This window comes from Bufo bufo, chromosome 2, assembly GCF_905171765.1.
Source record: "Bufo bufo chromosome 2, aBufBuf1.1, whole genome shotgun sequence".
Classification (NCBI taxonomy): domain Eukaryota; kingdom Metazoa; phylum Chordata; class Amphibia; order Anura; family Bufonidae; genus Bufo; species Bufo bufo.
The window spans coordinates 715,806,228-715,823,759 of record NC_053390.1 but is presented as its reverse complement, the minus strand read 5'-3'; the positions used below and the strand labels follow the sequence as shown (position 1 = coordinate 715,823,759).

General features: G+C 43.1%; 1 protein-coding gene across 1 annotated transcript in view; it reads left to right on the top strand.

Moving 5' to 3' along the window:
• PDGFRL (platelet derived growth factor receptor like) overlaps positions 1–17,532 on the top strand; it is a 195,707-nt gene that overhangs the window by 64,547 nt on the left and 113,628 nt on the right. The window contains exon 2 of the mRNA XM_040418784.1: positions 830–1,121. Within this exon, the coding sequence (XP_040274718.1) occupies positions 830–1,121 (292 nt within the window). The remainder of the gene's footprint in view (positions 1–829; positions 1,122–17,532) is intronic.

Below are 17,532 nucleotides of genomic sequence, written 5' to 3'. Positions count from 1 at the left end.
ACACAAAACTTCATCAGGGCCACTACCACTCCCATCCTCTGCACCCGCTCTTTAGGGACTCTCTGCACCAACATTCAGTTATTTTAATGTCTGCTTAAAAGATTAGATCAAAAAACACAAGTGCAAAAAAATACAGCAAAAAATGTTTTTCCTGAATTTCAATATTTTCATTAGGTTATAGCTAACATCTGGAGGTGGCACTTTATAAATAACAAAAAGAAATTCACACATGCACGTTTAAAAAAAAAGATGCAAAAGTCAGCAAAAAAAAGCTAGAAAAAACTGTGAAATCACTACTGAGCATGTGTGACCACAGATTCTGGAAAAATCAGGGGGCTCCATTACACTGACGTAACTGCAATAACTAGACACATTTTTTTTAAGATTGCAGTTGACTAAAGTGTGGTTTTGTTGTGGTTAAAAAAAACAACTTCAAAACGTATTTTACAAATGTGGTAATTGCCTATGCTTTTTTTTACAAGTAAAACAGAAATACATTGATTTAACACTTCTCCTGTAAAAAATTTTTTTATCAAAATTAACAAATGATAAAAACGTGTGCAGTTTTAATAATGAGTTTTGCTTTGCATTTTTGATTTTGAGAAATCTCATCTAAACTGCATAAAAAATATGCCGTGTAAATTGACCTGTAGTGCGGATTTAAAATCTGCAGAATGTCAATTTATGCATTTTAAAGGTTTTGCTGCATTTTTTATTGTATGTTCTGTCTTGTATGGACATACCCTTATCCGTTATGTAATCTAACAAAGTAAATTAATATTAATTTCTGAGACAATCTCTTTAATGTTTTTTCACTTTTTACTTGTAGTTTTTGGCCAACCAGCCAGCAAAGGGAAACGTCCAAAAGAGCCTGCAGAAAATAAAATTAAACCTGCAATAAAGAAGCTAAAACCCAAAATTACAAAGCTGAAGGACTCCACAGACCCTGTCTCAAAGGTGCAGTCTATTATGATGCAAGTTATGGACAAAGGTCGGTTCCAGAAGCCCCCCGCTATGCTCACCATGTCAGCGGGGCAGAGCATGGAGCTTAGATGTAAAGGAGAGAAGATAACATGGAACTACCCTGAATATCTGAACACATTCAAGAACTCTAGACTCAGGTAAACGCTTCTAATGGAATGGAAAGATATTGTACTCTTCTGAACTGAGAATGGGAATTCTTCTATTGTTGGAATTTACTCAGATTTTGTGCCAAAAATACAGAAGCACATATGAAAAATGACATATAAACATGGTAGCTCTAGTGAGCACCTGACCATAAATAACCTACAGATTTAAGGCTCTGTTCACACTGTGTTTATAACATGTCCAATGTATGCACCAAGAAAACCTCCTGACGTGGTCTGAACACAGATCCTTGACTTGTGTAGCTGTACGGAAATACAGAAACGGAATGCATACGGAGTACATTCCGTTTTTTTGCGGAACCATTGAAATGAATGGTTCCGTATACGGACCGTATACGGAACGCAAAAAACGGCCAGTAAACAGTAAAAAAAAACGGCCGTGTGCAGGAGGCCTTAGACTGGATGTATATATCTCCACCAGATTTATCACAGTCGCTCAGGCTGGATGATAAATGTGGTGCAGGGATAGACACTTTGTCTAACTGTATACAAAAAATTGATTGGCATACTTTGAGATTATTTCACCAGTATTATGGAGTAAGTTTAGGGCACAATTTGCATCTTAGGCCACATCCCTTTTTCACAAGGCCACTCCCATTTCCTGTTAAATCACACCGATTTTTAGGTGCTGAAACTTTTCTAAACATAGATGTACCAAATTTCTGCAAAGTGAAACAGGTGCTTCATAATTATGGGGCTAATCCTGAACAGCATATTTCTCAACTCAACGCAGCCACCACTAGGGGGAGCTCTGTGCAAAGGAATTTATACAATTACCATGGAAGCTGTAATAATCTTTTTGCAATGAGCTCCCCATAGTGATACATGGACAAAGTAGCAGCAAAAAGAAGATCCCAGAGCGCTCCTGCAGCTAAGCTAATTTGTTAAAATATTAAAACAATAAAAACTTTACATCAGTGCTATGTGTATCTAGGGTGTGCCACCCTCTTCCTCAGGCACAACTCCCCATAGTGATGGCTGCAAATAAGGGCACACGAATGTTGCCCCTCCATGGCTGTATTGCGGCCCGCATACGGCAGGTCCACAATACACGGGGCACCGGCCGTGTGCATTCCGCACCATGGATGCGGACCCATTCACTTGAACGGAGTGGGTTCCATTCCGTGCCTCCGCACTGCAAAAAGATAGAACTTGCTCTATATTTTTGTGGAACGGACGGATCGTGGAACCCATTCAAGTGAATGGGGTCGCGATCTGCATGCGGCAGCCCCACGGCCGGTGTCCGTGCATTGCGGACCGCAATTTGCAGTCCACAGCACAGGCACGGAGGGGCAATGGTCGTGTGAACAAGCCCTAACAAAGATACAAAAAGTAACAGAAACCTCATGTAATAGCAAAAGGTTTAATGTAGAAGCTTTCCATAGTGACCCCATTACTTTGGTGATTATATTTCTGAATTATGCCAGAGCTAGTATTTTTAACACGTTTCCTAAATTTCTTTTCGTTTGCTGAGTAAGCAGGTTCGCCACATGTCATTTTAAGATCTTTGCATTGCTGAAATTCCAGATTTTCACCCTTTCCCTCTGGTTCATTTTTCTTCATCTTAACAGGAATTTAATTTGCAGGTTGTTTTCTTATCGCCCATCCTAACTTTAGAATGGTATGTTAATTCTGAAGAAATATGATTATATGTTATTATAGCATTACTGACGGCAGATGCAATGTTTATCTACATTCCTGCAGACATTTTTTACAGATTGTTGCAAGACCTTATTTTAATAAGGAGCACTTTGCCCATATACACCCATAAGCCATAACATTAAAAACAGATGACAGGTGTAGTGAATACCATTGATCACCTCCTGACAATGACACCTGTCAAGAGGTGGAATATAGTAGGCAGCAAGTGAACTGTCAGTTCTTGAAGTTAATGAGGGACATTTCCTAAGGACATTACACTATTATTGTGGTGTAAAGCTCCTCTGCACTTTTCTGAAGGTTCTACTAGAAACTGTATATAAGGAGAGCTATCAGAGTCCCTAGTTGTTTGCAGACAGGGACCGGTGCTTAGTAGAAGAGACAGACTGCAGAGACCGGTGTTTAGTAGGAGAGCCTCTGCCAGACTGCATGAGTGACCAGAGGAGGCTGAGATGGGGATGCTGAGCCTCAGACCCCAAGTTACCAGCCCATTGACCAGGGAAACCTTGGGTCCTTGAATTTATGTTGATGTTAGTTTGAAGTGTATCCCCTACCTACCTAGAAGAAAACTGTCAATCCTCAGCTGTTGGGTGGGAAGAGAGGGAGCTCATTAATAAACTGGACTCTTCTCTCGCAGCCAGGGGCATAACTATAAGAGTAATCTCAATTGATCTCAATCTTAGCAATCTCAATTAAGACCAAGTACCTAGGCCAGAGGAGCCCACAGGGCCCCTGTTGCCAGTGGTGCACCACCAATTATGTATCGCTGTCCTCAGGATGGCGATACAGGTAGATGCTGTGGCGGGGCAGTGGAGCAATGTCTCCCTGCCCCACCTTTCCTTCTGATGTTTCTATGTTTCTATGTTTCTTCAGCCTAGTGACTGTAGCCTATCAGAGCCGGCACAAGCAGTCCGATGACATAATAATCATTTCGGCATCATACAGCTCAAGAAATAGGTCGGAAGAGGCCTGCACTGCATGGAGGTAAGTATTTGACTTTATTGTTTTTAATTTGGCACCATGCTGTTAGGCCACCATGGGTGGGGGAGGAACACTATTAGGGCATCTACTGGAGGCACTAAATAGGGGCATTTTGTACTGGCACACATAAGAGGGTATGTTCTTGTACTGGCTGTGGGGATTCGCTCTGGTAGTTAGGACTAGCGGATGCAGTATAGAGGCAAAGTACATAGTTCTTGAATCAAACAGCAGTGTTTATTCACACATTGGTGTATAACAAAATGCTGATAAGGTGTATCACAAAACGCAGGTGGTTGGTGTTTGTTCACACACAAGGAAAGTCCATAATAAAAGTCACCTTTTCTCCTGGGTGTTAATTCACACCCTGTTAGCCGTTCAGCCTCATAAAGTCCATAGGCGACCTGCTCGCTTTTAGAGGGGCCTGGGTCCTCCAGCCCGGCTCAAACCTCAAATCCCAGCACAGCCCTCATTTCACAGCACACAGACTCCTGAGCACTTTCAGAGGGAGGTAAATCCACACACCTGGCAGTGCTGGCTGGTTTTTATGCCTGGAAAAACCTGGCCTAGACCATGGGGAGTAGTCACCCACCCAGAACTTTGACTACTCCCAGTAAGAGCCGCCCCAGATCAGCTATTTCAGACATTCTAAATCTTTAGGTGTTAATTAGCAATAGCTGCTACTGACACATAAAATACTGGCTCTTACTTCACAGAGGCCAGGAACCTCGGTGACACATACCTTCCATCCACGATGATTGCAGGTACCTTCTTACATGGCACACATTATGGAGGCAGTATGGGGACATTGTCTTTACTGGGGGCACTTTTTTGTACTGGCATACATTTTAAGGGAGCATTTCTTGCACTGACATGCATTATAATGGGTATTTTTTGCACTGACATGCATTATAAGGGAACATTTTTTGCACTGGCACACATTATAAGGGGATATTTTTTGTGCACACTATAAAAGGGTATTTTTGTACTGGCGCACATTATTAGGGGATATTTTTTGCACTGGCACACATTATAAGGAGAGTGCAATTAAAGTGAGCGCTGGCGTCCACATGATTGTGCTTATACACAACACGATGAAGGGCTACATATAGCCCAAAACGTTGCCTGAATTTACTATATACCATTATGTCCGGCTGAATAAAAATCACTGACTATTTCACCTTCAATTTTGGAGTGCTGTCTAATTTTATACACACATTATAAGGAGAATTATTATTACTTGGGGACTATGGAGAACATGATTATTAGTATGGGCACAATGGGGGCTTTATTACTATTGGGGGCACTGTTAACACTATGCACTCTGGCAGATTATTACTATTGGTCAGACTTTGGGGAGCACTGTTACTGTGATGGTCACCTTGGCACAGTATCAGCTTAGCACAATTATTTTTGGGGGCCACTATGCTTACACTATTACTGGGCGCAGATATTTGTTAGGACACTGTGTGCCAATAATTATTGAATGTGGCACTATCTGTGAGGTACTAGTATTTTCAGGTGGACTGTTTCTGCAGTATAATATTGGGGAGCACAGCGGGCATAGTATTAGGGGTGGCAGGATGGAGTGTTGAGAAGGTGAGGAGGATGATGGAAAAGTAGGATACTACAATGTCTGTTTGTCAAACACTGCAGAGACAACAGATGGCTGAAATAAGTCATCATGGTGGTCTGGTCTGAATTGAGAAGATGAGGAAAGAGAATGTCTACATCAGAGGAGACACCACAGAGGTATGTGGCACTGTATTACTGAATTACTCAGTATGTTGTGTAGCGCTGTATGTAATGTTTTCTAATTATGTATTTAATAGGGCTGGAGAGAAGGGGTTAGGTTGTGAATTTAGCATGGGGAGGGGTGCCGTTTCAATTTTTGCCTCAGGCAGCAGAGAAGCTAGGTGTTCCCTGATCCTTGCCACAAATCACTGAGGGAAGGGGGCCCAAGCTGAACTCTTGCACAAGGGCCCATGAGCCTTTAGCTACGCCCCTGTTGCCAGCATGTGACTCTGCTCCAGCATGTGCTGCCTGCATTAAACAGTAAGTTCTCGGCATCAACTTTACATTAGCAGATAAGTAACAGACCACTGTCACTATTGTATGCTGTCCTCAGTGACGGTAGCATAAAGATGGTGACAGGTTCCCTTTAAGGATAAGTGCTTCAGACTGAAAATATAGCAGAGAAATTTCTTAGAGTCCTGCTATCTTGTTTCCAAGAGAATTTTAAATGATTAGAAACAATCATTATAAAAGCACTCAGTAGAAAAGACAGTTTTTAGTGGAATGCATTTTTATGTTGCCAAAAACTGTGTAAAACCTGTGAAGTCGAAGCAATAAATCTGGAAAGGATTTATTCGATTAAAATAATGTTCTCTTGGGATAATCTACCTACTTATCCAGCTTTTCGGTGGTATGAGCAGAAAGCTTGTGATGTTGTTTTAGAGCAGCAAGCCATCTGTATCACTTCAGACTTTAAAATTTAGTGGTTCAGTGGCTTTGAGTGAGTAGCAGAAACTTTCACTAGTGAAACATGATGTCTCATGGATAATGAGGCTGGAAAGAGACTCCAAGAAGTCTTTAACATGGAACATGATCTTGGAAACACACTACATAAATACAGCAGTGTATACTGTCTGGGTGGTATTGTATCATATGAAAAGAATGAGTATAGTATAAGGAAAACATCGGGGGGAGATCTATCATCTCCCTGCGCCACTTCTCTTGCATAAAAACGTAGCACGCACCGTTTTTCAGATTTCTTAGGTGACAGTTGTCACAACTTTTGTGGTATTCTTATGCTGCCCTCGCCACTTTCGGGGAGGGTGGGGACTGGGGAGGGACAGGGTCAGTTGACCCTACGCATTCATCTTCATTTACGCCAGAGGATGCAGCTAATTTATGACAAAGTGTAAGACGCATAATAAATTAGGTGCATCTTCTGGCAGCGCACAAGTTTTCAAAGACCAGAGTAAAACGCCCCCCAGAACGTATCCTTCGTGAACGTAGCCTTTGTAGATTTCCTAATTGCTCATCTATTTTTCAGTATAGAACTTTAGGAAATGCATATTATTCCCCACAAATTTGTTTTTGCTACCATTGTGATATTTTGAAATGTACCTATTTTCAGTAAGAAATCGTTTTGTTCCCATAAAGTCATAAAGAAAATGAATCAAAATTGATGCTGGTTGCTCATTGGAGACCTTAAAGTGGTAGCATTCTTGATGGGTTTTCATTGTAGTTTTACCAAGTTTCTCTGCTGTCTGTGCTATTGGGACAGCATGGATAGCAAGGCACACTACCACAGGTGGGACTGTCCAAAGCACACTGAATTCTCTGTATCAAGTAATTGGCACTGGTGGACCCCTGAGGAGAGCTATTGCCAGCACTGCACATCAAATTAGGCCTTATAAAACAATCTCTCATAGCTCTAGATAAGTTGGGGGCCATTAAGAAGAACCTTCAAGACTTTTTTCATAAGCTCTCTGGGCTAGGTGTCTTCCTCAAAAAACAGATAAAGAAAGTCCTGGAGTGGCAGGAATTCCATAAGAAGCTTACTATTAAGAAGAAAGTGTATTGGAACAACTTTTTCACAGTGGTTTGGGGCATCCTGAGTAATCACAAAATGGTAAATTATGTGAAACTGGAACAATGGACTGCAGGATGTCCCTCAAAATCCATATATATACTTGATGCTTTCCTTGATAAATTCAAGAAGAACTTGGGAACCTATTCAAAGAAGCAAAGCAAGTGTTTGCACCAGGGTATACTGGACTTTGAACTCTGCTGCCAAGGATAGTATAATGAAAACATAATGGGAGACTACATTCCGGGACTGATTCGCGACAGAGATTTACTATATATTCACAAATCTTGAAAAACTATAAATTTTCTCACTCTTTTGTGGTTAGGCCTTGTGTATCCTGCAAGGTTTTTTGAACTACTTACAGCCTGTGCTTGTACAATGGCTGAGTGGGAGCTGAGTCACCCTATCCTGAAATTTCTACAAGAGACTGGGAAAGAGAGTGTCAAGCCCATGATGGCCCTGCCTTTACTAAACACTGTACAGGGGTGAGATTTATCAAAACCGGTGTAAAGGAAAATTGGGTCAGTTGCCCATAGCAGCCAATCAGATTCCACCTTTCAATTTAAAAAGGAGCTGTGAAAAATGAAAGGTGAAATATGGTTGCTATACTCAACTAAGAGTTTTTCTTCACACCAGCTTTGATAAATATCCCCCGAGTTACCCTGTTAGCCCAACAAAGACTTTAGATGTTAGGCTGTACACCTAACAGAGACTAGAACTACCAAGATGTTTATGTACCTATGAGGGATTGTAACCACCAAGCTACATGCTAAAAACTAACCTTCTTCCAAATATGTGTAAATTTTGATCAGTACGTTGATAATCTTGTGCAGGAGCAGACTACCACTCAGCAGGGGGTCAGTATCGTCACCAGGAGAGGGGAAGGACATCAGAGCGAAAGGGGGAGGAACTGGTATCAACTGCAGCACTTTGGGCACTTTGAAAGGAAGAAAACACCCACCTTGGCAATTAGTGCCTTAGTTGGATATACATCAAAGTGCTTTTTATGGGGAACAAAAACAAACAGGGAAGGAAAGGTATAGTTTTACAGATTTTCTACAGTTAGGTCCATATATATTTGGACACTGACACAAATTTATTTGTTTTACCTGTTTACTAAAACATATTCAAGTTATAGTTATATAATGGAAGTGGACATAAATTCCAGACTTTTAGCTTTCATTTGAGGGTATCCACATTTAAATTGGATGAAGGGTTTAGGCGTTTCAGCTCCTTTACATGTGGCACCCTGTTTTTAAAGGGACCAGAAGTAATTGGACAATTGACTCAAAGGCTGTTTCATGGGCAGGTGTGGGCAATTCCTTCATTCTTTCATTCTCAATTAAGCACATAAAAGGCATGGAGTTGATTTGAGGTGTGGTGCTTGCATTTTGAAGATTTTGCTGAGAAGTAAACGTGCGGTCAAAGGAGCTCTCCATACAGGTGAAACAAGTCATCCTTCATCTGTGAAAACAGAAAAAACCCATCCGAGAAATTGCTACACTATTAGGAGTGGCAAAATCTACAGTTTGGTACATCCTGAGAGAGAAAGAAAGAAAGCACTGGTAACCTCAACAATGCAAAAAGACCTGGACGCCCATGGAAGACAACAGTGATGGATGATCGCAGAATAATTACCATGGTGAAGAGAAACCCCTTCACAACAGCCAACCAAGTGAACAACACTCTCCAGGATATAGGCGTATCAATATCCAAATCTACCATAAAGAGAAGACTGCATGAAAGTAAATACAGGGGGTTCACTGCACAGTGCAAGCCACTTATAAGCCTCAAGAATAAGAAGGCTAGATTGGACTTTGCTAAAAACCTCTTAAAAAAACAGCACACTTCTGGAAGAACATTCTTTGGACAGATAAAACCAAGATCAACCTTAACCTCTGGAAAGAAAAAAGTATGGCGAAGGCAAGGTACAGCTCATGATCCAAAGCATACATTATCTGTAAAACACGGCGGAGGCAGTGTGATGGCTTGGGCATGCATGGCTGCCAGCGGCACTGGGTCCCTAGTGTTTAATGATGATGTGACACAGGACAGAAGCAGCCGGATGAATTCCGGGGTTTTCAGAGACATTCTGTGTGCTCAAATCCAGCCAAATGCAGCCAAACTGATTGGTCGGCATTTCATAATACAGATGGACAATGACCCAAAATGACACCAAAATGCATTCCGTTCCGTTTGGTTGCACTCCCATCGAGGACAGAATAACGCTGCAAGCAGCGTTTTTCTGTCCGCAATGTGGTGCAGAGCAAAGCGGATCCGTCCTGACACACAATGTATGTCAATGGGGACGGATCCGTTTTCACTGACACAATAGAAAACGGATCTGTCCCCCATTGACTTTCAATGGTGTTCATGACGGATCCGTCATACTCTAGCGATAGAAGACATAATACAACTAGATCCGTTTATGACGGATGCATGCGGTTTTATTATGGTAACGGAAGCGTTTTTGTAGATCCATGACGGATCCGCAAAAAAGGCTAATGTGAAAGTAGCCTAAGCTATGAATACTACAATCATAGCGCTAAAGGAGCAGGTTCCATTCTTCTCTTATAGAAATGAATGGGAGTTGCGGAAACAGCATAGCACATCAAGTTTGGCTGTTTCTACAATCCTGGGCACCTCTTCACTCAACCACTACCCAGGTGTGGTGGCCAGTGGCAGACGTGACGGGGTTGCAGGACCCCCAAATAAAAGTTACTGAATTGAATAAATCTAATGTTTCTGCTCTTAGTATATCCAGAGCAGGTTACCTGAAAGTAAAGATATTCCTTCTACCCACAGATGACAAACTAGAGAAACACTAGAGAACATTCATAAGTGATGAGAAAATGTTGGCATGCGGTCAGGGTAAGCTAGATGTGTGCCTGCTAAAAAGGAGACAATAAATCTGCCCAAAGCAGATCACACAGCTCTATGTGAACTGGTAACCTTTAGATGCAGACATTTATGACAGAGTCACATTGACAAGATGGCTCAGAAAGCTCTTAGAGAGGACACTCCAAGGTGCTACTTGCTCTTTAGTTGACCTCTGCATTGCAATGTTCAGTGAGACTAGAAGACAAATGTCACATCCAGGGAGCTGATGTCATTCGATATTTCATTATCTTTTCCAAGCACAAGCCAGAAGATCTGTAACCACAGGCTTGAAGCAAAGCAAGAGTATGCAATACATTTACATTATATTACTGGAATGAATGCATTAGTAACTGGTCATATATCACCTGTAAACTTGAAGGTGCATCGGCAAACCATTTTGTAGGGGGCTCCTATACCTTCTTGTGGACCTGGACCCTAACTGACCCCTTATCGCAGAGGTAGGGCTGGCCACTACTATACTTACCTGTCCATGTCAGCAATACAGGCTCCACACAGACGGGTCTGATCATTCCATCCCAACTACCAGCTTCGAAAGGGGAGAAATGATAGGCCACAGGCTATGTGCCATATTCCTCTACCTCTGGGATGACTGTCATAGTCAGGAGTGGAACGTTAAGTTATGGCATCATGAGGTTATTATGGGGGACTTCAACTACCCAGATATAGACTGGGAAACTGAAACTTGTATATCTCATAAAGGAAACAGGTTCTTTGCAATAACCAAAGACAATTACCTCTCCCAACTGGTTCAGGACCCGACTAGAGGGACGGCCAAACTGGACTTAGTGTTAACCAATAGGCCTGACAGAACAATAGACGTGCAGGTTGGGGGACACCTGGAAAATAGTGACCATAAAGTAATAACCTTCCAATTATCATTCAAAAGAGCGTTTCTACAGGGAGGAACAAAAATAGCAAACTTCAAAAAAGCAAAATTTAGCCAACTAAGAGAGGCCATAGGCCTAACTAACTGGGACAAAGTCCTCAAAAATAAAAATACAGCCACAAAATGGGATATCTTTAAAAGCATCCTAAAATCTCATTGTGAGAGGTACATACCGTATGGTAATGAAAGGTTAAGGAACAAAAAGAAACCAATAAATAGAACTGTAAAGAAAGCAATAAATGACAAAAAGAAAGCATTTAAATCACTAAAACAGGAGGGTAGCACGGAAGCACTGAAAAACTATAAGGAAAAAAATAGAACATGTAAAAAACAAATAAAAGCGGCCAAACTAGAGACCGAGAGATTAATTGCCAAAGGGAGCAAATCAAACCCTAAAATGTTCTTCAATTATATAAATATTAAAAAGTATAAATCTAAAGGTGTCGGCCCTTTAAAGAGTGATGAGGCGGGAGTCGCAGAGAGCGACGAGGAGAAAGCAAAGCTGTTAATTTTTTTTTCCTCCAATGTATTCACTGTGGAAAATAAACTGTCAGATGAAATGCTGAATGTAAAAATAAATTCCCCATTAAAAGTGTCCTGTCTGACCCAGGAAGAAGTACAACAGCGACTTAAAAAGATTAAAATTGACAAATCGCCAGGACCGGATGGCATACACCCCCATATCCTAAGGGAATTAAGTAATGTCATAGCCAGACCCTTATTTATGATATTTGCAGACTCTATACTGACAGGGAATCTCCCACAGGATTGGCGCATAGCAAATATGGGGCCAATATTCAAAAAGGGTTCAAAAACAGAGCCTGGAAACTATAGGCCGGTAAGTTTAACATCTGTTGTGGGTAAACTGTTTGAAGGTTTTCTAAGAGATGCTATCTTAGAGCATCTCAAGGGAAATAAGCAAATAACGCCATATCAGCATGGCTTCGTGAGGGATCGGTCATGCCAAACTAATTTAATCAGTTTCTATGAGGAGGTAAGTTCTAGGCTTGACAGCGGCGAATCAATGGATGTCGTATATCTGGACTTCTCCAAAGCATTTGACACTGTACCTCATAAAAGGTTAGCATATAAAATGAGAATGCTCGGACTGGGAGAAAACATCTGTATGTGGGTAAGTAACTGGCTCAGTGATAGAAAACAGAGGGTGGTTATTAACGGTACACACTCAGATTGGGTCACTGTCACTAGTGGGGTACCTCAGGGGTCAGTATTGGGCCCTATTCTCTTCAATATATTTATTAATGATTTTGGAGAAGGCTTGCATAGTAAACTATCAATTTTCACAGATGACACTAAACTGTGTAAAGTAATTAACACTGAAGAGGACAGTATACTACTACAGAGGGATCTGGATAGATTGCAGGCTTGGGCAAATAAGTGGCAGATGAGGTTTAACACTGACAAATGTAAGGTTATGCACATGGGAAGGAATAATGCAAGTCACCCGTACATACTAAATGGTAAAACACTCGGTAACACTGTCATGGAAAAGGATCTAGGAATTTTAATAAACAGCAAACTAAGCTGCAAAAACCAGTGTCAGGCAGCTGCTGCCGAGGCCAATAAGATAATGGGTTGCAACAAAAGGGGCATAGATGCTCGTGATAATAACATAGTCCTACCACTTTACAAATCGCTACTCAGACCACAAGGCAGACATAGCAGATTGGAGAGGGTCCAGAGGAGGGCAACTAAAGTAATAACTGGAATGGGGCAACTACAGTACCCTGAAAGATTATCAAAATTAGGGTTATTCACTTTAGAAAAAAGACAACTGAGGGGAGATCTAATTACTATGTATAAATATATCAGGGGTCAGTACAGAGATCTATCCCATCATCTATTTATCCCCAGTACTGTGACTGTGACGAGGGGACATCCTCTGCGTCTGGAGGAAAGAAGGTTTGCACACAAACATAGAAAAGGATTCTTTACGGTAAGAGCAGTGAGAATATGGAACTCTCTGCCTGAGGAGGTGCTGATGGTGAGTACAATAAAAGAATTCAAGAGGGGCCTGGATGTATTTCTGGAGTGTAATAATATTACAGGATATAGCTACTAGAGAAGGGTCGTTGATCCAGGGAGTTATTCTGATTGCCTGATTGGAGTCGGGAAGGAATTTTTTATTCCCCTAAAGTGGGGAAAATTGGCTTCTACCTCACTTTTTTTTTTTTTTGCCTTTCTCTGGATCAACTTGCAGGATGACAGGCCGAACTGGATGGACAAATGTCTTTTTTCGGCCTTATTTACTATGTTACTATGAGGCCGACTGCCCCCAAAAAACTATTCAGTAGCTTAGCTTACTGGTCCTACATGTCACTGATGTCCTATAAGCCAGGTCATGATCAACATAGGGTGCTAATGACTACTATAGGGCTGTACGTGTAATAATAGTGCTCTATGTATCACTTCGGGCTGTATATATAGTTCTGGTCCTCCTTATTTTAATATAGGGCTCTGCATAAACTAATGTCAGGGTAAAATTTTCTCTGGGGGCCCACTGTACAGCTACATGCAGATACCACTTTCTCACACAGCAGGTAGCAGCAAGACGCTCCAGAAGACTGATTATGGGGTCCCTGCAGTGACTTCAAGAAGATGGTTGCCTGGGGAAAGAGAATACTTGCTGGCATGCCTCTGTACGTAGATGTCATCTCTGCCACTCGATGCATCTACAATAATCTACCCAGCTTTTATATGAACAGCTTGGATGAGATGCTGTATGCTTTCCATTTATATATAGTGCAGTCAGGCTATATGGCACTTGTGCAAGGGCTGGGAGACTTTGGGCCCACCCTTCCTAAGGGCCCACGGGGGGGTTCACCTGGTCCCCTGTGGGCTAGTTCGAGCCTGACTGTTTACTATGCAATGTTTACTATATCAAAATAATTTGTGCCCATCCACTACAGCAAGGTGACCACTTTTAACCTGTTTCAGACGTAGGGCGTACCGGTAAGCCTTGATTTCCCGATCCTTAAGGACACAGGGCGTACCGGTACGTCCTATGTATTTCTGATCACCGCTTGGCTAAATGCCGGGGGGGTCCTGTGACCCCCCCCCCCCGTGTAGGTGATTGCAGCAAACTGCAGGTCAATTCAACGTTTGCTGCGTTTCCGGGTTATTCGGGTCTCTGGGGACCTGATAACCCGGAACAGGATGGTGATCGGTGGTGTGATAATAGGATCACTCTCATTGGTCAGCTGGGCGGGCGGGTCATTTAAATTATAGCAGCTCCTCTCCTCGGCTCCTGGACATAAAAGGAGGAGGAGAGGAGCGCTGAATGTCGGATTCAGAGCTGCACGATCTCCAGCCAGCACCCCAGCACCCAATCTCTGCCCCAGCACCACCCAGGTATTTAGGGAAAGGCTAGGGTCAGATTAGGTTAGGCAGGGATATTCAGGGAAAGTTAGTGGAAGAAAAAAAAAAAAACAGTTTCTGATTGCATCACCCTAAATTGGGTGTCTGGGGTCCACAGCACAGCTGTGTGACCCTAGACCCCCCAGGGGTGCTGCAGCTTGCCCCCTGCTTCCCCCTCCCCCCCCCCACAACTTTTATGGGGCGCAAGCATTTTTTTTTTTTTGTGTGTACGCTGACTGTGGCCGACACTCTTAGCGTCCGGCCACTCTTAGCGCATCGCACACCCCACCGCTGATCAACTTCGGACGGTTGATCAGCGATTTTGAATTATAATTTTTTATTTTTTTCACATTTCTTGCCCTTTTTTTAGTTAATCTTTTTTTTTTTCTCTGTTAGATTTAGGCTAAGTTCGCAAACACCCGTGCCCCCACACACACGCACACTGAATAAAGATTTACACGCACGCACACACACACGCAGACACACACTCCCCTATGGCCCGCCGGATGTTCTCGGCCAAGGAGGCATACGCCCAGCTTGCCTCCGACTCCGAGAGTCCCAGTGAGGACGAGGATGACCCCTTTTCTTTTTGTCATCCGCGTCCTCCTCATCATCTAGTGATGATGATGAGCCCCCAAGGCGGCGGAGCAAGGGGACCGCCATGCTAGGGACCCTGTGGCCCACCCTAGTACGAGCAGCTCTGGGGCTCGTACTAGTTTTCCGGCCCACCAGTTAAATCCATCGGAGCCCCCTGCTGGTGAACTTGTCTGGTATATCCAAGAGCGTTTTGAGCCCGTGATTCCTGAGTTTGTAGGCCAATCAGGAATCCAGATTTCCACAGTGGGCTTCACTGAATATGACTATTTTAGTCTTTTTTTCAGTGACCACTTTGTAAATCTAATGGTGGAGCAAACAAACCTGTACGCCCAACAGTTTGTTGCTCAACACCCTGGCTCCTTTTTGGCTAGGCCCGGTGGCTGGACTCCGGTCAGTGCAGCCGAGATGAGGACATTTTGGGGCCTCGTGCTGCATATGGGCCTAGTCAAGAAACCTAGTGTCAGGCATTACTGGAGTGGGGACGCCCTCTACCGGGCCCCACTTTACAGTACGGCCATGACATGCTCCCGGTTTGAGGCCATCCGGAAATGCCTGCATTATTCAGATAATGCAGCATGTCCCCCCCAAGGTGATCCTGCCTATGACCGCCTGAACAAAATCAGGCCGGTCATCGATCACTTAAATTTGTACAGGCCTATGTACCTGGAAGGGAGGTCGTGGTTGATGAGTCTCTCATTGCGTTCAAGAGGAGGCTCCTTTTCCGCTAGTATGTTCCCTCTAAGCGGGCGAGGTATGGCGTGAAGCTGTACAAACTTTGTGAGAGTACCTCAGGGTACACTTACAAGTTTCATGTGTACGTGTCACAGCCAGACAGCTGAGAAGCGCTCACAGGAGCTTCTCAGATCCTCCTCCTTGAATTTCTTTGTTTTGGTTTAGTTTCTCATCTCGTTAGTCTATCTCAGCTGTCATGCAGTCAGACTGATCGCTACCCTTTAAGTTCCTCCCCATAATGCAGTAGTGTGCGGCTGATACAACTTCCTGGAGTGTGTGTGCATGCAGTTCCCAGTTCCCAGTCCTCAGTCCTCAGTCGTCAGTCGTCTGCAGATAAGTGCTGTTTATGTATTTATGTTTTTGTCTTTTCTGGATCCAGGTGACCCTGACTCCCTCCGTGTCAGTGTAGGGAGCCGGTGGTCGTGTCCCTTCACTATTGTAGGGTCTTCAGGTAATAGATATGTAGTGTACGGGGACTGTAATGCCCGTCACTACAAAAGTGTCACTTGGTGTGCTGTCGTCCCCCCTTATTTATGGGGAAGTTGGTATATGTCATCTTTATAAATTGTCATGTAATGTAATGCTATGTATTTCCCTGTTACTGTGAAACTTGCATGTACAGGCCTGCTAGGGGTGTCATTCCAGCTCTTAGTCACTAGAGGGAGCTAGGGAGCCCTAGTTTATATAAGGCCCAGTCAGGGAAAGGAAGGTCAGTCTAGTCTAAAGTCAGTCTACAGCAGTTGGAGTTTAGACTATGTCTGAGTCAAGTCCAGGCCTGAAGCCTGCGGACCAGGAGAGGGTATTGCAGTCCCTGTAACCGGGTTCCAGATCCAAGGAGAAGGTTCCCCTCCTGAATTCATTATGCAGAAGCAGGAACACCTCAAGTCAGAAGAGTCTAGTTTGGAGTCAGAAGTTTCTAGAGTGTGCTGAAGTTTCTAGAGGCTGAGGAAGCTGAGAGAGAGACAGGGGCAAGCTCAGAAAAGCAAGAGGTACTCAAGATAACAGAGGAGGTACTTTATAAAGAGAGAACCTAGGATATACGCCAGAGTTAAGGTATTGGGCCTTGGAGAAGATTTTCTATGTTCCAGGATCAGTCAGGAATAGAGTGCAAGCTCCTGTACTGCAAGTCCTGTGTTTCACACTCTGAAGTCACCTTGCTTAATCTGTATTGCCTGCATCGACCGTATTGAAAAATCAACTGTATGCAAAGGAACTGTGCTTCCGTTAATGTCTCTATATGGAAACTACTAAAGTTGGAGTTTTGTTTTAACATCACGTGGTTCCTCAGTTATTCCTGCTATCAGCAAACGGCGTGCCACCGTTTAATTGGCACTGGCGTCACGAACATTTTCCTACCATCACCTGCCTATGCAGAGAGTCAGCCGTCTCAGGTTAGTGTCTATTGCACTACTACACCCAGGAACACATTTCTACACACAACTTGAGTACGCTGCACCTCTCTTTTGGCGTCACGAACAGGATACGCACGCTTTCTAGTGCAAGAAGCGTGAACTTTGTGCCTTATACAGTTGCCCTGTGACCAAAGTGACAAATTGTCTGTTTATTTAAAGTGGACTGAAAAACATACCCAAAGTGTGCCTAAAACCTCCAAAAAGCGCTGTGCAGTGTTGCGCTATCAAGAGGAAGAAAATCGC